The sequence below is a fragment of the Neofelis nebulosa genome, chromosome 7 (assembly GCF_028018385.1).
Source record: "Neofelis nebulosa isolate mNeoNeb1 chromosome 7, mNeoNeb1.pri, whole genome shotgun sequence".
NCBI lineage: Eukaryota > Metazoa > Chordata > Mammalia > Carnivora > Felidae > Neofelis > Neofelis nebulosa.
The window spans coordinates 84,865,104-84,889,500 of record NC_080788.1 but is presented as its reverse complement, the minus strand read 5'-3'; the positions used below and the strand labels follow the sequence as shown (position 1 = coordinate 84,889,500).

The window sequence follows — 24,397 nt, the reverse complement described above, 5'->3', positions numbered from 1 at the left end:
CCTTCAGTGTTAGCACAAAGCTGTTATCTCTCAAGCTACAGGTTAGCCCTACACTACAATTTAACCCTTACAGGCCCAACAGGGGGCTTGAACTCCTGACCCCGAGATTAAGAGTCACATGCTCCACAGACTGAGCCAACCGGCGCCCCTAATAGGATTCCATTTTAAATAGTCGAATCTAAACTTAAGGGTATTCCTTATAACTAACACTAGTACAAACCATTTCATATTTACAAAGTTTTTCTTCCTAGAAGGGGCCCAGCCCAGCTGGTGGAGTATGGGGTTCCCATAGGAAGGCAGACAGCATAATGGTGGAGCCCCACAGGATGTGCTATGTGACTTTGGGTGTGTAGAGGGAGTTAAGTGCAACTCCTGATGGAGGGACAGGGAGAGGACGGACTGAGACAAAGTTTCTGTTAACATAGGAGTAAAAGTAGGAGTTTTTTTATCCTTAATGTCATTTTATAAACAAGGGAACCAGCATAAGACCCATTAATTATGTGACTTTTCTAAGGCTCTAGAGCAAATCAGTAACAAATCTAGGAAAGAATTCAGGCTTCCCACACTTAAGCTTTATAGTTCTTAATTACTGAGCAGGCAACTATAAATAACTGCTTCATTGGAAGAAATCTGCAAGTACCAAAGATATAATAAAATGAAAATAAAAATAACTCTTAATCCTCCCAAAAGAATGACACAAAATAGAAGTTACCAAGCCAGAGACTTTTATTTCCTCCCCTCTGTTACAGCCTGTAACAGTCCTCCAAAACGGAGGTTCTTTTTTCCAGGTATCAACTGAATTGTCTTTATATCAGAGTTCTCAAACTTTTTGGTCTAAGGACTCCTTTACACTCTCAGAAATTACTGAGGATCCTAAAGAGCTTTTGTTATGTGCTGCCTGTTCCTCAGCGTCTAGATTTCTGCTCCTTTATGTCACGATGTGAGACACTGTACATAGAGTGCTCGTCTCAGAGACTGCTACTTATGACGGTCCTAATTACTATTTTCAGTAATAAGGTAGCTCTTTTCAGGTAAGCGAAAGCAGCGCACCGCTGTGGTGGATGCTAGGGCTGATCCTTTCTCCCCGCCCTCTTGCTAGGATGATCTGCGCAGGCGCGCAGGGAGGGCACGGAAGTGCGGGCGGAAGTGGGTTCCAGACCTTTTAGCGGAGCGGCCTGTGGAGTAAACAAGTACCGAGTGGCCGCTTGCAGCTGGTGCCAGAGGGTACAGGCCACCATGAACCGGGTCCAGGATGACTATGACCCCTACGCAGTTGAAGAGCCTAGCGATGAGGAGCCAGCTTTGAGCAGGTGGGTCCCTGTCCCGTCCCGGCCCCCGAGGCTTCGGGCCGAGGCCAGGCTTTAGCCTTCTGTATTCGCTGCGCCTACCAGGCCTTTGGGGACCCTCGGGCCAGCAGTTGGGCGCCTTTTGCGCCTCGCTGTTGCCTGTGCGACGCCGAGGGGGGTTCTGGTGAGGTGGGGGTGGGGCGACACTCGCGCGGGGAACAGAGATATTCTGGAGTAAGTCTTCAAAAACCTTGGAATCGAATCCTGCCTCTGCAGCTTGCTAACAGTATGACTGAAGGCAAGTTATCCTCCTTTTGCTCATCTATAAAAAGGAACTATAATAGGGGCTCCCGGTTGGCCCAGTCAGTTAAGCCTGGGACTCTTGATTTCCCCTCAGGTCATAATCTCTAGAGTCGTGAGATCCCCCTATGTTGGGCACAGCGCTGGGCATGCAGCCTGATTAAGAACCCCCCCACCCCCACCCCCGCTGTCTCCAAAATAAATAAACAAACAGAAAAAGGCAATATAATAACTATATCTTAAGTATGTTGTGAGGCTTATGGGACTTACTGTGAACTGACAATCTTGAAGACGAAACTGCCATAAACAGAAATAAGGGACTATTCAGCCTCCCTTTTTGAACGCCTATCTGTGCTTTCTCTGGGCTACGGTTTTCTACAGGCTTGCACTATAGTAGGGGAAATCAGACACGTATCTCGGAAGATAAATATCTTGAAAAGAAGTATGTATCTCAGAAGAGTATTGTAGAAAACAGTGGCCTGAGATAGTCACAAATCAAATTCTGTGGGAATTTCCAGAAAGGAGGGATTAATCCTACCTGGGGGAAGCTTGCAGTTATGTTGGCAAGAGAGTTCCAGGAAAATTTATCCACTTTTTAAAGCTGGCAGCAGATCCTATTAATAAATCTAAAACATTCTGTTCAACTAAGCTTTTTGTGAAACTGACCTTTCTTCAATTATAATGTTTCCTCGTGTTATCCTGGGAGGGGTTGAAGGCTTGGGAGATTAGACTGCTGTGAAGATTTCTCTTGTGGGGAGTAAGGATGGATTCCAAGGTTTCCTGAGAGAAAGAGTGTCAGTTAATGGGTCTGGTCTGTGAAAGGAGGTATATGAATTAGTAGGCCTCAATTAGTAATTCAGTTTGATTGGAATATAGCAGGGTTTCCTGGACTTGAGTTATTTAGCCGTTACTGTCTCTATATTTCCCTGTGTTACTATTTATTTAATACTTTTCCTTAGGTCAGGGTGCCTGGGTGGCTCACTTGGCTGAGCGTCTAGCTCTTAATTTTGGCTCAGGTCATGATCTCATGGTTGGTGAGATCAAGCCCTCAGTTGGGCTCTGCCAGCGACAGCGTGGAGCCTGCTTGGAATTCTCTCATTCTCTGCCCCTTCCCTGCTTTCTCTCTTTCTCAAATAAACAAACATTAGATTTTTTGGGTTAAATTTCTTTTTAAAAAATATTTATTTATTTTGAGAGAGAGAGAATGAGAGAGGGGGAGAGTGGCAGGGAGGCAGAGAGAACAGAACCCAAGCAGGCTCTGAGATGCCAGTGCAGGGCCCGAACTGGGGTTTGATCTCACCAACCATGAGATCATGACCTGTGCTGAAACCAAGTTGGACGCTTAACTGAGACACCCAGGCATCCTAATTGTATATTTAAATGCATGTACTTGTGACAGTAAATTATGGTATAAGAAAAATTAAACAAAAAATAATACAGAGGGATTCTGTGTCTTCTCCACCCAGTTTCCCTCAATGTTAACATATTTGATAAAACTTTGCTGTAATATCACACCTGGGATATCGACATTAATGGGGTCAAGATATAGAACATTTCCATTACCACAAGGATCCCTCATTGCTCACTTCCTGTCCCCTCTCTCCCATGCACTACTTAACTGCTGGTAACTACCAATCTATTTTCCACTTCTATAATTTTGTCCTTTTCAAGAATATTATGTAAACGGAATCATGCAGTATGTAACCTTTTGGGATTGGTTTTTTTCATTCAGCGTAATACCTGGAGGTTCATCCACATTATTGCAGGTGTCAGTAAGTCATTCCTTTTTTATTGCTGAGTACTATTTCACATTTGTTTAAAAATTTAAAAAATTTTAAAAATATTTTTTAATTTTAGATAGTGTGAGTGGGGCAGGGGGCAGAGGGAGAGAGAGAGAGAGAGAGAGAGAGAGAGAGAGAGAGAATCTTAAGCAGACTCCACACTCAGCACAGAGCCTGACACAGGCCTCTATCCCATGACCCTGGGATCATGACCTGAGCTGAAATCAAGAGTCAGTTGCTCAACTGGCTCAACCACCCAGGCACCCCTTAACCATTCCCTTATTGAAGGATGTCTAATTGTTTCTAGTTTTGACTCTTGTGAATAAAGTATCTGTAAACACTCATGTAGAGGTTTTTGTGTGAATGTTAGTTTTCAGTTTTCTGGGATAAATGCCCAGGAGTGTGATTGCTGGATTGTATGGTGGTTGCATGTTTAGTTTTATAAGAAACTGTCAAGCTGTTTTCCATAGACGCTTTATCATTTTACATTCCCACCAGCAATGGCTTCAAAGCTATTTGTGGTCTGTCTTGGTACTCCTTAAGATAATCTGCATTTTACCCTTTGGAAACACTTGAATATAGGGAAAATCAGAGTTTCTCAGCGTCAGTAGAATTGACATCTTGGATCAGATAATTCTCTATTGAGGGGGTTATTCTGTGCATTATAGGATGTTTAGCAGCATCTCTGATCTCTACCCACTAGAAGCCAGTAGCCCCTCCTCCACCCCCTGCCCCAAGTTGTGGCAATCAAAAATGTCTCAAGCTATGCCATATGTTCTCTGGAGAACAAAATGCTCCCCGTTGGAGACCACTGGTGGGTGAGAGGTAACGTTGAAAAGATAAGTTGAAACCAAATGGGAAAGGCTTTTTTGAATGTTGTGCTCAGAAGTTTGGCCATGGATGATTTCTTTGGGAATTGGCTAGTGGTATGCTGAGAGTTCTTGAGGAATAACTTTCTGGCAACAGGATTAAGAGTGTACTGAAATGGAAGAGTTTGGAGGCCTGGAGATCCTTAGGATATGGTGGGACAGGCAGAGTTAAGAGAACCCAAATGAATATAGTGGTACTGGAGAAAGGGAGCATGCTGGTCAGGATGAGGAATGTTGTTAGATGGGGAATTCTCTTGAAAGTAGAATCTGGCTAAGGCCTCTATCACTAGCAAACTTGATTGGTGTGAATTGCAGTTTTCTGATTTACCTTCTGCTGGAGGCTCAAAAGCATTGTTGTAGAAGAAGAAAATAGAGAAACAAAAACCAGGGGTAGTCTGCAACTATTCGTCAGACCACAAATAATTGAACATTATTTATGAATTGTTGATTATATTAAAAATATCTTAGGCATTTCACTCATTTTGATAACACTTCATTCTTTTTGATATCTGGTTTAATTCTGTCATACTGTTATTTATTTAAAAAAATTTTTTTAAGCTTATTTATTTTGAGAGAGAGAAAGAGCAGGGGAGGGGCAGAGAGAGGGAGAAAGAGAATCCAAAGCAGACTCTGCACGGTGAGTGCAGAGCTGGATGCAGGGCTCAAACTCATAAATTGTGAGATCATGACCTGAGCCGAAATCAAGAGTTGGCTGCTTAATGACTGAACCACCCAGGTGCCCCACTGTCATACTGTTGGTAATGGGGACAGGTGCAAAAGGCCAAGTATATTGGCAATAATTGCTCTCTCTTAATAGTTCTCTGTAGCATTGTGCCTTTTAGACTGTAATATGTAATTATTATCTGTTAACATTTTGTGTGGCTATATTAGCTATATATTGGTTATATATACTAAGTTTTATTTAAGTACTTAGAGTTTTAAAAATCTTTAAGAAACAGTAAAATTTTCATTGCTGATGGAAGTATGAATTGATACAAAACTTTTGGAAATAACAGTGTGATAATTCAAGAAGTCAGAAAGATGCTTGTATGTCTAATTCTAGACATTTATCCTAAGGAAATCAACAGAAAATTACATATACTCTACAGAGATATTCATTGTAGCATAATAGCAAAGAGTTAGAAATAAATGTACAGCATCTGTAAGATGAAATGTTATGCAGACATTAAAAATATATTTAGAAATATGCAGAAAGGGTTGATCTTTAAATGAGAATAGCTGTATGTAATATAATAGATAAAGGCAACCTTGTAAAACTTAAAACTTGGGCAAGGAGATGATGGGAGTTATAAGTTATTTTAATTTTTTAGTATTCATGTGCCTTATGATTTAAACGTATACTAGTTCTGAAGATGAAGTGGATGTGCTTTTACATGGAACTCCTGACCAAAAACGAAAACTCATCAGAGAATGTCTTACTGGAGAAAGTGAATCATCTAGTGAAGATGAATTTGAAAAAGAAATGGAAGCTGAATTAAATTCCACCATAAAAACAATGGAGGACAAGTTATCCTCTCTGGAAACAGGTAAACTTTTAGATTTTCATATAGATATATATACATATTTTTTAACGTTTATTCAGTATTGAGAGACAGAGTGTGAGTCGGGGAGGGGCAGAGAGAGAGAGCGACACACAGAATCCAAAGCAGCTAGGTTCTGAGCTGTCAGCCCAAAGCCTGATGCAGGGCTTGAACTCAAAAACCGTGAGATTGTGACCTGAGTCGAAGTCAGCCACCCAACTGACTGAGCTACCCATGTGCCCCTCATGTAGATGTTTTTCTAAGCTTTACAAGGCAGGAACCTCATTTGTGCCCTGTTGCATCCCAGCACTTTGAGTATGTGCTCATTAAATATTTACTGAGTGAATGAATAAATGTATTTGGCAACCTGAGCATAGTTTCTTTGATGACTAGTGAAGAATTTTCCTGTGTCGTTGAAATGACACTGTTTAGTATTGTTTACTTACATGATTTCCTTTTGTAATTTTTTTTTTAGAGTTTATTTGTGGAATGCCTGGGTGGTGCAGTCGGCTGAGTGTTCCGATTTGATTTTGGTTCAGGTCATGATCTCATGGTTCATGACATCAAGCCCCAAGTTGGGCTCTGCGCTGACAGCTTGGAGCCTGCTTGTGATTTTCCTTTTTCCCTCTCTTTCTCTGCCCCACTCCTACGCGTGCGCTCACTCACTCTCTCCTTCTCTCTCTCTCTCTCTCAAAATAAAAAGATCTGAGCCGAAATTGAGAGTCAGATGCTCAACTAACTGAGCCACTCAGAACTCCCTCCTTTATTTTTACCCCAGGATAAAAAAGAAAAAAAGAAAAAGACACACAAGCTTAGAGAGGTATTTTTTTAGAGTTATATAGCATTGATAGGGGCACATTGAATATGTCACCACAAATTGTGTCATTTTAGTAAGTAGTGAAACATACTTCATTTGGTACTTTGTCTTTATGTAAAGTGTACTTGATCCAAAAACTGATTTGTGCCTTAGCTTTGGTTTCCATAATATATGCTATGTATTAACTGTTAGGAACTGAAAGCATATATAATAATAACAAAAGCAAAAGCAGATGTTAATTAAGAGGAAGAATTAGGGACACAAGCATATGACATGAATACAGTATGAGTCATGGCACTAGGCACAAGTGAGGAGAGAAGGAATGTGTTCTTGTGTCATTCCCTCTGCCGCTCTTTAGGGCTCTTATCCTCTTTCCCCTGAAGTCCCTTACAACAAGATGTTTATTCCCTGTTCTTCACAGTGTACTGCATGGCTGAAAGTTAGAGAGCTGTATGGTGGCAATCTGGAAATAGGCTATCTTATTGAATTAGATTTGTGGGAAGGATGAGAGAATAATTTTCTCATGATTTGGAACACTTAATCCATTTCTATAATTAACAATTACAGTTCTCTGTAATTGCACAGGGCACAAACATTCAGTAAGTCATTGATGTGAAAGCATTTTTCCATCCAAATGAGATTGGGAATGAGTTGATACTGCTTTGAGGTGATGGAAGAATATACTGAGTTTTTTTTCTTGTCAGTTACGTATGGTTTAGTCTTTAAACTTCCCTTGCGTAACTAGGGTCTTCTTCAGGAACTGGAAAAGTTGGAACAGCTCTGACAAAGTACTACGATGATATATATTTTGATTCTGATTCTGAGGATGAAGACAAAACAGGTAAGTAGCATGTTTACCAGGTTTAGCCGTTATATTTCATGGAAAAAACATTTACCTAACAATTATTGGATTTTAGGATTTCCCTCTGAGTTTTGTCTTCTAAGAAATGGTAGGCCATTGATGTGAAAACAAAAGCAGGAATGATGAATAAAAACAGATGGGAATGCACATATGAGGCCTTGGGACCGGCAAGGGTACTGCATGGGTGTGCCCAGGGAGAAGGACGGGGTGTCCCGACTCAGGGCTCTTGGCCACACTCTTCCTTAAGGTTCCTTAATGCAGCAATATTTGGTTTCACACCTGCAAATAGTTTCTATATTTTTATAGGAAATTTAGAAACTTATAAATATATTTTGCAGAATTTTTTCTGACTTCTTGCTTTTTTTTAATCAGCCTCTGTTCTTTAGAATTGATTTTGTATAAAATCTGAGCAAAGGTAAACATAATAAGGACTGCAACTAATTTAATTATATCAGTAGTTACACTGGAATACACAGACAACACATTTATATGGTGAAGAAACAATTTTATGTTTGTATTATTACCTAAGTATTGACCTAAGTACATTTTAAAAGTCTAGTGTATGTGGATTATCATAGTGTTTTTTCATTCATTTTTGAAATATTTTATTTTGATTTCACTACCATTTTATAGATAGGAACTTGTTGAGACTTTATACATCAAAATTTTCTTTTTTTTTTTTTTAAAGATTTTTTTTTTTCAACGTTTTTTTTTTTTTATTTTTGGGACAGAGAGAGACAGAGCATGAACGGGGGAGGGGCAGAGAGAGAGGGAGACACAGAATCGGAAACAGGCTCCAGGCTCCGAGCCATCAGCCCAGAGCCTGACGCGGGGCTCGAACTCACGGACCGCGAGATCGTGACCTGGCTGAAGTCGGACGCTTAACCGACTGCGCCACCCAGGCGCCCCTACATCAAAATTTTCTAATCTTGGCTCCCTTTGACCTTTCTGAGACTCTGAATCCTCATTATTTGAATTTGGTTTTTGAGATAACAACAGTTTTTAGTGAAGAAACAATTCTTGCCTCTTCTGTCACCTTCATTTTAATCCCTTGGTTTTTTTTAAGTTTATTTATTTATTTTGACGTTCACACAGGGGAGGTGCAGAGGGGGAGGGAGGGATAGAATCCCAGTCTGATCCTGTGCTTGAACCCACGAATAGTAAGACCATGACCTCAGCTGAAATCAAGAGCCAGATGCTTAAGTGACTGAGCTACCCAGGTGTCCTGATGCTTTGTTAATTGGATAAGAACTTTATTTGGAGGAATAGTTAAAAATTTTTTTTTAGGAAAATATAAGTAGAAAAAAAAGGTAGGTGGGAATTCTACATTCTGTCTTAAAAAGGTGTGTAATTTAGACATACCTAGCCATATCCTTAACATTTTCAAAATTAGCACAGGTGACCAAGAAGAAAAAGAAGAAACGACACAGGATTCCAACAAATGATGAATTACTGTATGATCCTGAGAAAGATAACAGAGATCAGGCCTGGGTTGATGCACAGAGAAGAGGGTAAGAACTTAACTTTAATATTTAGAATCTTCAGAGAAAAATGATTAAAAGGTGATATTTACAACATTCACATTTTCACTGTATGTGTATATGTTCATATGGACATACATTAAAATTTTTGAGAAAAACACTGCTGAATTGTTTACTTTGAAAATTACCAGCAAATTTCATTCAGATGATTTATTTTTGAGAGAGAGAGTGTGTGGGTGCACATGGGGGAGCAGCAGAGGGCAGGGCTCAGAGGATCCGAAGCGGGCTCTGTGGCTGACAGCAGAGAGCCTGATGTGGGGCTCAAGCTCAAAAATTGTGAGATCATGACCTGAGCTGAAGTTGGATGCTTAACCAACTGAGCCACCTTGGCACCCCTAATTAATATATTTGTGTGTGTGTGTGTGTGTGTGTGTGTGTGTGTGTATTTTAATGTTTGTTTATTTTTGAAAGATCATCTGAAGCAGGCTCTGCATTGTCAGTGCAAAGCCTGATGTGGGGCTCGAACTCATGAACTGTGAGATCATGACCTGAGCCAAAGTCAGATGTTCAACTGACTGAGCCACCCAAGCGCCCCTGCCCCATGAATATCCCCAGTGTAAAATAAACATTTTAAGTGCTATGAGTATTGAGATAGTTAAAGAAATTATAGTGTAGCTCTTGATTCTGGTAACGGAATTTGTCAGTGAGGTAAGATGGAATGTATCTTTATTATATAATCTTTAAAAAACATTTTTTTTAAAGTAAACTCTACTCCCAATGTCGGGCTTGAACTCATGACCCAGCCAGGCACCCCTTTTGTTATATAATCTTGAGAAGAAATAACATTTTATTGACTTACTCACATTCCTGCATCAAGCAGTAGTTGCCTTTTGAGACCACAGAAACCAACTTAAAATAATGAACTCACTACTTTTTAAGTATCACAAGGGCAGTAATCATGCCTGTCTGTTCACTGCTTTATCCCAGGCATCTTGCACTTTGTAAAATGGGCTCTCATTAAGTAGCTATTGAATGAATAAGTTACTTTCTTGGGTTTGGGTTTTGAAATCTGTTAAGCATTGGAGGTATTTAACAACAGTTTTAAAGTATGTACTACATGTTTTCAGTATTTTTCCCCAGAGACATTTAAAGGATTTAGAAAGTAATGCCACATGATTTATTTTCTGTTGTTGAGGTTTTAGGAGTTTACCATAAGTCCCTTTTAAGAATATATACTTTCATACTTTACTTTCATAGGTAGATTCGTGCTGTAATTTTGCAGTCAGCGAATATTTATTGGACACTTATGTACTAGACACTGTTTTGTATTCTTGAAATACAGCAAGGAACAAAACAGACCAAAATCCTTAGGCACTTAGAGCTTACATGCTTGTTTTTTAAATGTAGCTTTACTAGGTTTTTCAAATTAATAGACTTTATGCTTTTAGAAGAGTTTTAGATTTACAGAAAAATTGAGCCAATAATACATGGTTCCCATATACCTTCCCACAACAACACACACACACAGTTTCACCTGTTAACATGTTACATTAATATGGTACATTTGTCACAATTAATGAACTGGTATTTGTACATTTTTATAAACTAAGGTCCATAGTTTATTCACATTTCCTTACTTTTTACCTTCTGTCCATTTTCTGTTCCAAAAGCCCATCCAGGATGCCATGTTACTTTTTTAGTATATGTGCTGCCAAAGTGAGCGTGCCATGTTGCTTTTAATTGTCATGTCTCTTTAGGCTCTTCTTGGCTCTGACAGTTTTCAGACTTTTTCTTGGTTTTGATGACCTTAACATTTTTCAGGAATACTGGACAGATACGTTGTAGGAGGCCATTCTATTGGAATCATTCTATTGATGTTTTTCTCATGATTAGACTGGGATTATGAATTTGGGGGAGGAAGACCACAGAGATAAAGTGCAATTTTCATCATTTTGTGATCAGTTGTTAATAGTGACCTAATATTGACCTTGATTGCCGTGGTATGGAAGTGTTTGTCAGGTTTCTCAACTGTAAAGTTACCCTCTGCCCCTCCTTTCCATATTGTACTCTTTGGAAGGAAGTCACTATGTGCAGCCCAAACTTGTGGAGTGGGGAGTTATGCTCCACTTCCTTAAGGGGAGAGTATCTTCATTAATTATTCTTCTTTATGGGAGATTTGTCCCTTCCTTCCTTCCTTCCTTCCTTCCTTCCTTCCTTCCTTCCTTCCTTCCTTCCTTCCTTCCTTCCTTTGTTCCTTCATTGTTCCTTCATTGTTCCTTCAATTTGTTCAGTCATTTATATCAGTATGGACTCATGGGTATTTACTTATACTTCAGGTTATAATCCAATACTACATTATTTTGTTCTCATTGTTTCAGCTTTGTCCACTGGGAACTCTTTTCATTTGACTTCTGTGCCCCCTTGACATACCTACCTCATTGTTTTTGAGCACTTCCTTACTTTCTGGTACTACAGGATGCTCCAGGTTCATCTTGTATGCCTCATTCCTAGAATCAGTTATTTTTCATAGGAGTACTAGTTTCTTTTATTGGAGAGTGGCATTAGAAATCATGCCACTGGGGGTGTCTGGCTGGCTCAATCCATAGAGCATGTGACTCTTAATCTTGGAATTGTGAGTTTGAGCCCCTTAAAAGGAGGGAGTGGGGCCTCCTTAAAATAAAAAAGAAAAAGAAATCAAGATCTGGCTTTAATGTGCACCCCTTGCCCCCCTTTCTTTTTCTGTTCTAGCTACCATGGTTTTGGAATACAGAGGCCACATCAACAACAGCCTGTTCCAAATAGTGATGCTGTCCTGAACTGCCCTGCCTGCATGACCACACTATGCCTTGATTGCCAAAGGTAATGGATAAAGGGTAACAACACACACACATGTACATACACATGCACACAATGAAAACAACTTGGTGATCTTTTGTTTAAATCAGAAATAGACTTTTGAGGTATATACTTAGGAATTCTAATAAAGTTCTGTCCTCTTATATCCTTGCTGCTATATGACTAATCTTTATGCAAATACTTTTGGTTATATGTAGTTCTATTATAAGTAGTTTTTTAATAAAACACTTAACCATTACTGACACAGATTCAGTGAAACTGCATGTATGTTGTGGAATGACATAATCTCTCAAATACACATTTTTAAAAATGTTTTATTTATTTTAGAGAGAGAGAGAGAACAAGAACGAGTGGGGGAGGAGCAGACAGAGAGGGGGACAGAGGATCCAAAGCGGGCTGTGCACTGAGAGCAGTGAGCCCGATGCAGGGCTCCAACTGACAAACTGTGAGATCATGACCTGAGCCAAAGGTGGATGCTCAACCTACTGAGCCACCCAGGCACCCCTCAAATACACTCTTTTTAAAAAAATTGTGATAAAATACATATAAGATGTCCTATTTTAACCATCAAAATTTTTTTATTAAAGAGTCCAGCATTTGTATATTTAGTTTGTCAACTAGATCATTTAAAAATTTAATACCTTTTGCGTGTGTATATATTGAGAACTTTTAAGATCTCTCTTAGCAACTTTCAAGGATGTAGTACAATGTTGATAACTATTTAAACAATATTATATCCCCAGACCTTCTCCATCTTACAACTGGAAGTTTGTACCATTTGACTGTCTTCACCCATCCACCCTTCCCCCACCAACCACAAATCTACACTCTGTGTTTAGGAGTTCAGGTTTTTTGTTTTTTTTTTTTTTTTTTGGATTCCACATATAAGTGAAATCATTCAGGATTTTTCTGGCTCTGTCTAACTTATTTAGTATAATGCCCTCACGGTTCATCCATGTTTTCACAAATGGCAGGATCCTCCTTCTCCTCCTCCTACTCCTCCTCCTCGTCCTCCTCCTCCTCCTCCTCCATTGTATCTATACACCATGTTTTCTTTATCCATTCACCTATGCATGGACACTTAGTTTGTTTCATGTTTTGGTTGTTAAGAATTCTGTTGCAGTAGGTTTTGGAGAGAAGACCATAGAGCTAAAGTGTTGTTTTCATTACATTATATCAAGGGCACAGACTATCAACCAAAAATCAACAGATTTATGACTGGTAATGTTGACCTTTATCACCTGGCTGAGGTAGGGGTACATATACCTCTTTGAGATAGTGATGTCATTTCCTTCAGATATATACCCAGAAGTGGGATTGCTGGATCATACGGTAGTTCTATTTTTAGTATTTTGAAGAGTCTCCATATTGTTTCATAGTGGCTGTACCAATTTAAATTCCCACCAATAGTGCACAAGGTTTCACTTTTGTTATCCCTTGTCTTTTTGATAATAGCCATTCTAACAGGTACAAAGTGACATCTCTCTGTAGTTTTGATTTGCATTTCCCTGATGATTAAGGATGTTGAACACCTTTTCATGTACCTATTAGCCATTTGTATATCTTTTTTTGGAAAAATATTCAGGTCCTTTGCCCTTTTTTTTTTTTTTTTAAATTTTTTTTTTAACGTTTATTTATTTTTGAGACAGAGAGAGACAGAGCATGAACAGGGGAGGGGCAGAGAGAGAGAGAGGGAGACACAGAATCAGAAGCAGGCTCCAGGCTCCGAGCCATCAGCCCAGAGCCCGACGCGGGGCTCAAACTCACGGACCGTGAGATCGTGACCTGAGCTGAAGTCAGACGCTTAACCGACTGAGCCACCCAGGCGCCCCTCCTTTGCCCATTTTCTAATTGGATTGTTTATTTTCTGCTAATGAGTTGTAGGAGTTCCGTGAATATTAACCTGTTAACCCCTTATCAGATACATGATTTGCAAATACTTTCTCCCATTCCATAGATTGCCTTTTCCTTTTGTTGATTGTTTCTTTGCTGTGCTGAAGCTTTTTAGTTTGATATAGTCCCACTTACATTATTTAATTTTTTTAACTTAAAAAAAAAAAGGTTTATTTATTTTGATACTATGAGTGGGGGAAGGGCAGAGAGAGGGGGAGAAACAATCCCAAGCAGGCTCCACCTCCAGCACAGAGCCTGATGTGTGGCTCCATTTCACAACCATGAGATTGTGACCTGAGCTGAAATTAAAAGTTGGATGCTTAACTGATTGAGCCACCTAAGCTCCAGCAACTTGTTTATTTTTGCTTTTGTTGCTTGTGCTTATCCAAAAAGTTATTGCTAAGACTCATGTTGAGCTTTTTCCCTATGTTTGAGTAGTTTTACAACTTCATGTCTTAAATTTAAGTCTTTAATCTATTTCGAATTAATTTTTGTGAGTGGAGTAAGACAGTAGTCCAGTTTCATTATTTTGCAAATGACTGTCCAATTTTTCCAAAACCATTCATTGAAGATATTATCTTCCCAGCATTGAATATTTTTGGCTCCCTTGTCAAATATTAGTTGACCGTGTATGCATGAGTTTACTTCTGGGTTCTCTGTTCTGTGAGTCTGTGAGTCTGTTTTTATGCTAGTCCCATATTATTTTGATTATCATAGCTTTGTTGTTTTTGTTTTTTTAAAAATTTTTAAATGTTTATTCATTTAAATGAATACAGAGAGCGTGGGCAGAGGAGAGAGAGGGAGACACAGAATCCAAAGCAGGCTCCAGGCTCCGAGCTGTCAGCACAGAACCCAACGCACGGCTTGAACTCATGAATTGTGAGATCATGACCTGAGCTGAAGTCAGAGGCTTAACCGCTTAACTGACTGAGCCACCCAGACACCCCTGATGATCAAAGCTTTGTAGTACAGTTTAAAATGAGGAAGTGTGATACTTACAGCTTTGTTGTTCTTTCTCAAGGTTGCTTTGGCTATTTGGAGTTTTTTGTGATTCCACACAAATTTGAGGTTTTTTTCTATATAAGATTTTTTTCTATTTCTATTGACTCTAGAAGGCTTTGGGTAGTATGGACATTTTAACAATAGTAATTCTTTTTTTTTTTTTTTTTTTAACATTCTGTATTTTTAAGAGACAGGGAGAGACAGAATGCGAGTGGGGGAGGGGCAGAGAGAGAGGGAGACATAGAATCTGAAGCAGTCTCCAAGCTCTGAGCTGACAGCACAGAGCCCAACATGGGGCTTGCACTCACGGACTGCGAGATCATGACCTGAGCCAAAGTCAGATGCTCAAATTACTGAGCCACCCAGGTGACCCAGTAATTCTTTAAAAAATTAAAAAAAAAATTTTTTTTTAATGTTTATTTATTTTTGAGAGAGAGAGAAAGAACACCACTGGGGAAGCAGGGGAGGGGCAGAGAGGGGGGTGGGGGACTGAGAGTCCAAAGCAAGCTCTCTTGCACTGACAGCAGAGAGCCTGATGTGGGGCTCAGACTCATGAACTGTGAGATCATGACCTGAGCTGAAGTCTGACACTTAAACCACTGAGCACCCAGGTGCCCCAACAATAGTAATTCTTTTGATGCGTGCACATGGGTTATCTTTCCATTTACGTGTATTTTCTTCGTTTTCTTTCATGAATGTCTTAACAGTTTTCTGTGTATAAATCTCTCACCTCCTTGGTTAAATTTATTCCCAAGTGTTTTATTATTTTGGATGCCATCATGAATGGGATTGTTTTCTTAATTTCTTTTTCAGATAGTTTACTTTTAATGTATAGAGAGCAGATTTTTGTAATTTTTATTTTTAATCTTTTTTTAAACATTTATTTATTTTTGAGAGAGACAGAGCATAAGCAGGGGATGGGCAGAGACTGAGGGAGACAGAATCTGAAGCAGACTCCAGGCTCTGAGCTGTCAGCACAGAGCCTGACATGGGGCTTGAACTCACAGACTGTGATATCTTGACCTGAGCTGAAGGGGGATGCTTAACTGACTGAGCCACCTGGGCCCCCCCTTTTTAAAAAAATTTTTTTAAAGTTTTGAGAGCAGCTGTGGGGGAGGGGCAGAGAGAGAGGGAGACAGAGAATCCCAAGCAGGCGTTGTGCTGTCAGTGCAAAGCCCGATGCAGGGCTCTATCTCCTGAACCCATGAGATCATGACCTGAGCCAGAATCAAGATTCCGACGCTTAGCCACCCTGGCGCCCCTGTAATTGGTTTTGTGTCCTGAAGCTTCATTGAATTTTATATTTATTTTAACAATATTTTAATATTTTTTTTGGTGGAGTCTTTAAAATTTTATGCGTATAAGATTATATCATCTACAAACTGAGACAGTTTTACTTCTTCCCTATTTGGATTCCTTTTATTTCATTTTTTTTGCCTGATTGCTCTGGCTAGGACTTGTACTACTATGTCGACTAGGACTGGTGAGAGTGGGTACTCTTGTACCCCGTTTTAACCATTTTAAGTGTACAATTCAGTGACATGAACTACATTCACAATATTGTGCAGCTATCACCACAGTCCATTTTAGAAACTTTTTTGTCATTGCAAACAGAAACCTTGTACCCATTAGACAAAATTCCCCATTCTCTACCCCTTCCTACCCCAGCCTGTGGTAACCTCTATTCTGTTTTCCTTTCTGGATTGTTCATCGCTCATGTATAGAAATGAACAGATTTTTGTGTGTTGATTTTGTACCCTGAAACTTTGCTGAAGTAGTTTATTAGCTCTAATAGTTTTTTTGTGTAATGCTCAGAATTTTCTACATACAAGATCATGTCATCTGTGAATTATTTGTTTCCAGTGTGGATGCCTTTTATTTCTTTTTCTTAGCTAATTGCTCTGATTAGAACTTCAAGTACTATGTTGGATAGAAATGGCGAAAGCAGGTATTTTTAGTCTTGTTCTTGATCTTAGAGGAAAAATTTTCATTTTTGAATATGATGTTAGCTGTGGAATTTTCATATATGACCTTTATTGTATTGAAGTTCCTTCTATTTTTAGTTTATTGGGTATTTTTACCATGAATTGGTGTTGAATTTCGTCAAATTCTTTATTTTTATTTCTCATTTTTTAAATGTTTATTATCTATTTTTGAGAGAGGAGGAAGAGAATGAGCAGGGCAGGGACAGAGAGAGAGGGAGACAAAGCATCTGAGCTGTCAGCACAGAGCCTGACATGGGGCTCAAACCCATGAACCTCAGGATCGTGCCTTGAGCTGAAGTTGGACACTTAACTGACTGAGCCATCCAGGTGCCCCTAGAAGCTCTTTAAGCTTTTAAAACTGTAGCTTTTACTAAAATGGTGACAAGAATGGCATCCGTTGTCATGAGAGGAGGGCAGTCTCAGGCCACAATGTGAAAAGACAGTCAAAACATTAGCTCTCAAGTGTCCAATAACTTTTCTTGTCTTTCTAAGTTTGAAGAGCAAATGAAATTATTTTTGGAGATAAAAGTTACTTTTAAAGCAATAGAAGAGAGGATATATTCATTCTTTATTATCTATTAACACATTTTTTCCTACTCTTTTTTTTTTTTAATGTTTATTTTCAGGAAGAGAGAGAGTATGAGTGAGGGAGGGGCAAAGAGAGGGGGAGAGAGAGAATCCCAAGCAGGTTCCGTGCTTTCAGTGCAGAGTCCGATGTGGGGCTTACTCCCACGAACTGTGAGGTCATGACCTGAGCTGAAATCAAGAGTCAGATGCTTAACTGACTGAGCCACCCAGGCGCCCCAGTTTTTTCCTATTCTTAAAATAACCCTTAACATTTCTTTAAATTTCCCATTTTGTTCTGTTTGTACTTTGGTTGTATTTCAGTAAGTTTTTGGTCTTCTCAAAGTTTAACTAATTGGAGATGCAAGAATATACACTGGGGGAAAAGATAGTCTCTTCAATAAATGGTGCTAGGAAAACTGGATAGCTACATGCGAGATTGAAACTGAACCACTTTCTTACATCATACACAAAAATCAACTCAGAATGGATGAAGGACCTAAATGTGAGACCTGAAAGCATAAAACGGCTAGAAGAAAACATAGGCAGTAGTGTGACATTGGCTATAACAACATTTTTCTAGATGGTCTTCTAAGGCAAGGAAGATAAAAGCAAGAGTAAACTATTGGGACTACACCAAAATAAAAATCTTTTGTGCAGTGAAGGAATCCATCAACAAAATAAACCCACTGAATGGGAGAGGATATTTGCAAACGATCCATTTGATAAGGGATTAATATCCAAAATATATAAAGAACTGATACAATTTAACACCAAAAAAACCAATAATCCAATTAAAAAATGGGCAGAGTATCTGACTAGACATTTTTCCAAAGTAGACCTATAGATGTCAAACAGACACATGAAAAGATGCTCGACATCATTAATCATCATGGAAATGCAAATCAGAACCACAATGAGGTATTCATACACTTGTCAGAACGGCTAGAATCAAAAAGACAAGATATAACAAGTGTTCGTGAGGATGTGGAGAAAAAGAACTCTTGTGCACTGTTGGTGGGAATGTAATTGGTGCAGCTGCTGTGGAAAACAGTATAGAGATTCCTCAAAAAATTAAAAATAGCAATAACTTATGATCCACTAATTCCACTTCTTGGTTTTTATCCAAAGAAAATGAAAACTAATTTGAAAAGGTACATGTACTCTTGTGTGTATTGTAGTATTATTTATATTGGCCAAGATATGAAACAACCCAAGTGTCCCTTGATTGATAGATAAAGACAATATGGTAATATACACAGTGGAATATTCAGCCATAAGAAGAATGAGATCTTGCCATTTGTAACAACATGGATGGATCTAAAGGGTATTATGCTAAGAGAAATAAGTCAAAGAAAGACAGATACTGTATGATTTCACCTATATGTAAAATCTAAAAAACAATAAATGAATTAACAGACAAAAAGCAGAAACTGACCCATAATTACAGAGAACAAACTGATGGTTGCCAGAGGAGAGGGTGGTGGGGGATGGCCAAAATGAGTGAAGGGGAGTGGGAGATACAGGCTTCCAGGTACGGAGTGAGTAAGTCATGGGGATAAAAAGGTACAGCATAGGGAATAAAAATGATATTGTAATAGCATTGTATGGTGACATGGTAGCTACACTCATGGTGAGCATACATAGGGTGTAAACCTGTTGAATCACTGTGTAGTACATCTGAAACTAATATACACTGTATCAACTATACTTGAGTTAAAAACTTTTTTTTTAATCTAAATAGATAACCTATTAAAATAGGACATAAATCGCAATTCTCCGTTTGTTTTTCCTCTTAGGCATGAATCATACAAAACTCAGTATAGAGCAATGTTTGTGATGAATTGTTCTGTCAACAAAGAGGAGGTTCTAAGATACAAAACCCCAGAGAACAGGAAGAAAAGGCGAGGCCATAAGAAGATGAGGTCTAATCGTGAAGATGCTCCAGAGCAGGTAGAGGCAGAAGTGGAAGAAATCTATCACCCCGTCATGTGCACCGAATGTTCCACTGAAGTGGCAGTCTATGACAAGGATGAAGTCTTTCATTTTTTCAACGTTTTAGCGAGTCATTCTTAAATAGCTAAGTTGGCATTTAATTGCCCAATACAATATACAATGCAAATATGGACACTTACTTTCCCTGCTAATTTCTCTCCATTGACATTCTGAGCGGTTATTTGAGGAAGCAGTGTTTGTCTTTTTGAAAGAGAATGATTGTCAACCTGCATCCTTCCACCTCCTTTAAAAAAAATTTTCCCCCAGTTTTGATGGGACTAATTATTCATTTCCTTTTTGATGGGCATTTGGAAACCATGGGGACTTTTTTTACATATTAAAACTCTTTAGAATTAAAATGCTCTGGAGTTATAAGTAATGTTTCAGAGTGTTATTTTTTATTTTGGATGTACCCTTGGTGTGATTAAACTAGACACTATTCCCCCACCCCCACTTCTGTCTGTATTGTTTTTGCTAAAAAGTATATTTACCTTCTATCATAGTATGAAGTGACATTATTTAGCAACTGTTACAGTTACATGGGGTAATATTGCCAGGTGCTTTCAGTAATTAATATAGGTCTTTTCCTAAAAGGATTGTATAGTTAACAGTAATCTAACCTTAGTGAATTAACATAGTAAGTAGAAATTTATGGTGATGGGTCGCCTGGGTGGCTCAGTCAGTTAAGCATCTGACTTCGGCTCTGGTCATGATTTCATCGTTCCTGAGTTCGAGCTCTGTGCTGACAGCTCAGAGCCTGGAGTCTGTTTCAGATTCCGTGTCTCCCTCTCTGTTTCTGCTCCTCCCCCACTCGTGCTCTGTCTCTCTCTCTCTGTCTCGAAAATAAATAAACATTTAAAAAAAATAAAAAAAAATTATGATGAGGAAGAGCAAGCTCACCCTCCACCCTTGGACTTAAAAATACAGTTGCTGCCTCTTATGCCCACTATTTGTTCTGGAATTTCTGTGGCCAGCAGCCAAGATACTGTTTTTTCTTTTTTGCTATTAATATAAAAATCATTAGTGACAGGTTGGAGGAAATTGCATTGTAGGCATCTGTGCTTTTGAAAAGAACGATTGGACTTGTTCCAAAAACATTAGGAAACTCAGGATCCTCCTGTTATTCTAGTAGAGATATGGTAGAGTGGAATGAAGTCAGAAAATAGGTATTTAAAAAAAATTTTTTTTAAGTAATCTCTACCCTAGTGGGGCTTGAACCCACTACCCCAAGATCAAAAGTCTCATGCTCTACTGATTGTGAGCCAGCCAGGGGCCCCAGGAAATACATTGTATGTATGTATGTATGTATGTATGTATGTATGTATGTAAAAGATTTTATTTTTAAGTAATCTCCACACCCAACATGGGGCTTGAACTCACAACCCCAGATCAGGGATTACTTATTGTACTGACTGAGTCAGCCAGGTACTTTAGGAAATACATTTTAATTCAGGCTATCACACTAATCTTGGGCAAGTATTTTCCTCTGAGTTCCAGTTTTCTCATCTATAAGATGAAAAGATTGCATTAGAGCAGTGATTCCCCACAGAGGTCAGGGCTCAGCAGAGCTTGAGGGGGACCTCTACATATTCCCTCAGAATGATACATCTCCAGAAGGGAGAACATGTCCTTCCCACTGCCTTGCCTTCTGTGCTTTCTAAGGAGTACAGGAGAACTGGAACCAGTGACCATATGATGTTCATATGAATTGGGTGGAGGCAGAAAAATGATAAAGAATTTGTTCCTAGGGATTTCCAATGTCTAAATAGCATATTTTATAATTTTTATAATATGCCGATGTCTATCTGGTTGGATATCTGATTGGAGATATATATATATATATATATATATATATATATATATATATACATATACATATATATATATATATATGATGTATACATACTTTTAAATGTTTAAGCATATTGCCAGATGATCTGTTACAGAATAATACTACTAGTCTAATTTAACCTTGTTTTTGCCATATTATAGCTTTGCAAGATCTTTTTCCTACTTGCTGTCATTGCAGACCCTACTTTCTTCCCACATCCCACAACTAGTGTTCCATTGTACCTTCATCTCCACTGCAAGGTTCTCAGTGGTCTTATACATAAAGATCACCTGGGGCAGATATTTAAAAGGTGCTACCCAGAATGCGACTCAGTGACAAAAAATGAGGCAGGAAATCACAATATATAAAGATGCAGTTTTTGGCAACAACAAAGGGGAGAGACAGAACTGTGTAAAGCAGACTTTTGTGTATTATTGAAGCTAAGTTTGAGCTAGTTTGTTAGAAATTTAAGATGGCAATTGTAATGCCCAGGGTAACCATGAATATGTTGCAACAAGAATACTTAAAGTGATCTAAGAATAGAGTATAATATATTTGAATATTATGTTATAAAATTATAAAACTGTACAGCTATTCTCTATGTCTCTTTATTTAAAAAAGATACCTTGAAGTATCACTTAAGGAAATTGGTGGTGAGCACTGTTCTGGCTTGAAGCAGAGAGGGCTGTGACAATTTTTGTGCTTCAGTTTTTAATGTGTAGCTTTTAAATTTTATTTTAATGCTTTATTTATTTTTGTGAGAGAGAGCACAAGTGAGGGACGTGCAGAGAGAGAGGGAGACAGAGAATCTGAAGTGGGCTCTGTGCTGACAGCAGTGAGCCCAACACAGGGTTTGATCCCACCAACTGCGAGATCATGACCTGAGCCGAAGTTGGTTGCTTAACTGACTGAACCACCCAGGAACTCTTAACGCACAGCTTTGAGTATACTTTCTGTTCTTTTGTTTTCTTAGGATGGTATCTACCGTGTGATTGCATTCAGATTATTCAACATGTGTTTCAGCATAGCCTTTTCACATTTTGTAATTGTAAATGTTTTTCTCTTATCTCTGTTAGCTACATGTGAGCCTTTAGGTATGCCTGGGTGGCTCAGTCAGTTGAACATCTGAATTCGGCACAGGTCATGATCTCCTAGTTCCTGGGTTTGAGCCCCACATTGGGGTTTGTGAGCTAATAGCGCAGAGCCTGCTTTGGATTCTCTGGCTCTCTCTTTCCCTACCCTGCTTGGGCTCTCTCTCAAAAATAAATAAACATTACTGGGGCGCCTGGGTGGCGCAGTCGGTTAAGCGTCCGACTTCAGCCAGGTCACGATCTCGCGGTCCGTGAGTTCGAGCCCCGCGTCGGGCTCTGGGCTGATGGCTCAGAGCCTGGAGCCTGCTTCCGATTCTGTGTCTCCCTCTCTCTCTGCCCCTCCCCCGTTCATGCTCTGTCTCTCTCTGTCCCAAAAATAAATAAAAAACGTTGAAAAAAAAATTAAAAAAAAAAAAAATAAATAAACATTACAAAAAAAATTAAAGAACTAGACATGAGCCTTTAAAGAACCATTTGTAGCCTTAATCTGCCCCAATTCCCTTATCTATCTATCAATCTATCTATCTATCTATCTATCTATCTATCTAATGTTTATTTATTTTTGAGGGAGAGAGCACAAGTAGGGGAGGGGCAGAGAGAGAGAGGGAGACACAGAATCAGAAGCAGGCTCCAAGCTGTCAGCACAGAGACCGATACAGGGTTCTAACCCACGAAGTGTGAGATCACGACCTCAGCTGACATCAGAGGCTTAACCCATTGAGCCCCACCGATTCCCTTTTTAAAAAATTTTTTAAATGTGTATTCATTTTTGAGAGAGACAGCGGTAATGGGGCAGGGGCAGAGAGAGAGGGAAACAGAATCTGAAGCAGGCTCCAGGCTCTGAGCTGTCAGGACAGAGCTGGACCTGGGACTTGAACCTGTGAACGAGGAGATCATGACCTGAGCCGAAGTCGGCACTTAACCAACTGAGCCACCCAGGCACTCGCCCCCCAAACCCAATTCCCTTTTTAAATGAAGCATAAATTAATATTTAAATGAGGCATAAATAAATATATGGGCCTGGAGCTCTGGTTTGGGGATCCCACTGAAACTAATTGTTCTTTTTCCTGATCAGCTTGGCTCACTATATTAGGGTGTTTTGTTTTGTTTTGTTTTGTTTTGTTTTTTAATGTTTATTTACTTTGAAGGTGGGGAGGAGCAGAGAGAGAGGGAGGGAGAATCCCAAGGTGTCCCTGTGCTGACAGCACAGAACCCCACACGGGGTTCGAACTCACGAACCATGAGACCATGCCCCGAGCCAAATGAAATCAAGAGTCAGACTCTTAACGAACTGAGCCACCCATGTGCCCCTCACTGTATTAATTTTTATTGTTGTGTAACAGATGACCACAAGCTTAGTGGCATAAAATGGCTTATATATCACCCCATAATATTTGTGAGTCAGGAGTGTAAGTACAGTTCAGTGTCCATTACTCAGTCTCAGAAGGTTGTAATCAAACTGTTGGTCAGGTTGCATTCTTGTCTGGAGACTTGACTGGGGAACATTCTACCTCCAAGCTCCCTTAAGTTACTGGCAGAATTCACCTCATCTTACAGGACTGAGGTTGCTGTTTTCTTGCTGGTTACAAGCTAGGAGTTGTTCTTACCTCCCAGAAGCTACCTACTTCTAAATGTGTCTTCATGCTTCTCTATGTGGAAATACACAGAACATTAAATCTGTTGCTTGTTAAATCTGTCACTTCTGTTTCAAAGGGTCAAGGATGTGTCTGTGTTTGGTCTGTTTCCATGGACATCCATGTAGACTGTTTGTGCTTGCTTCTTAGCTCCTCAGCCTCCTAATCCTTAGAAACTTTGCCCTCTCAACCCCCAGCCCTCTTTGCAGGAATACCACCTCAGGCTTAGTTCAGAGAGCCTGAAGGAGACAGGCAGGGAGTGGAGGGAGAAGAGGGAGACCATACCCTGTGTTATATCTGGTAGTAAGATGCATTCATAACCAATGTTGAATATTTTTCTTGTAAAACCTTTTGAATGGATTATTCTTTTTTTTTTTTTAAATTATTGGACTATATTGACTCATGATTTGAGTTTTAAAAATTATTGTACATACATGGGAATTCTTTATTTTTTAAATTTGAGAGAGAGAGCGTGTGCACAAGTGGGGGAAGGGCAGAGAAAGGGAGAGAGAGAGAATCCCAAGCAGGCTCCACACTGCCAGCACAGAGCCCAATGTGGGACTCGAACTCATGAAGCATGAGATCATGACCTAAGCTGAAGTCAGATGC

The 24,397-nt window shown here is 39.3% G+C and overlaps 1 protein-coding gene across 2 annotated transcripts; it reads left to right on the top strand.

The window, feature by feature from the left end:
- The first annotated feature begins 1,128 nt into the window (after positions 1-1,128).
- On the top strand, positions 1,129-21,651 carry EAPP (E2F associated phosphoprotein). 2 transcript variants are annotated; one of them, XM_058738789.1, is made up of 6 exons: positions 1,135-1,310; positions 5,602-5,783; positions 7,340-7,435; positions 8,850-8,967; positions 11,686-11,796; positions 19,037-21,651. In XM_058738789.1, the coding sequence occupies exons 1-6, from the start codon at positions 1,237-1,239 to the stop codon at positions 19,311-19,313; spliced, it is 858 nt and encodes a 285-aa protein (XP_058594772.1). In that variant the 5' UTR covers positions 1,135-1,236; the 3' UTR covers positions 19,314-21,651. The 2 variants fall into 2 exon arrangements, with proteins under 2 accessions (XP_058594773.1, XP_058594772.1); XM_058738790.1 differs by lacking the exons at positions 8,850-8,967; positions 19,037-21,651 and having other exon boundaries at positions 1,129-1,310; positions 11,686-11,753.
- Positions 21,652-24,397: the final 2,746 nt, after the last annotated feature.

Coding starts and splice junctions, on each gene's coding strand:
- EAPP (XM_058738789.1), top strand. CDS start 1,237: ATGAACCGGGTCCAGGATGACTATGACCCCTACGCAGTTGAAGAGCCT. Junction 1,311..5,601: donor GAGGAGCCAGCTTTGAGCAG/GTGGGTCCCTGT, acceptor AACGTATACTAG/TTCTGAAGATGAAGTGGATG. Junction 8,968..11,685: donor GTTGATGCACAGAGAAGAGG/GTAAGAACTTAA, acceptor TTTCTGTTCTAG/CTACCATGGTTTTGGAATAC.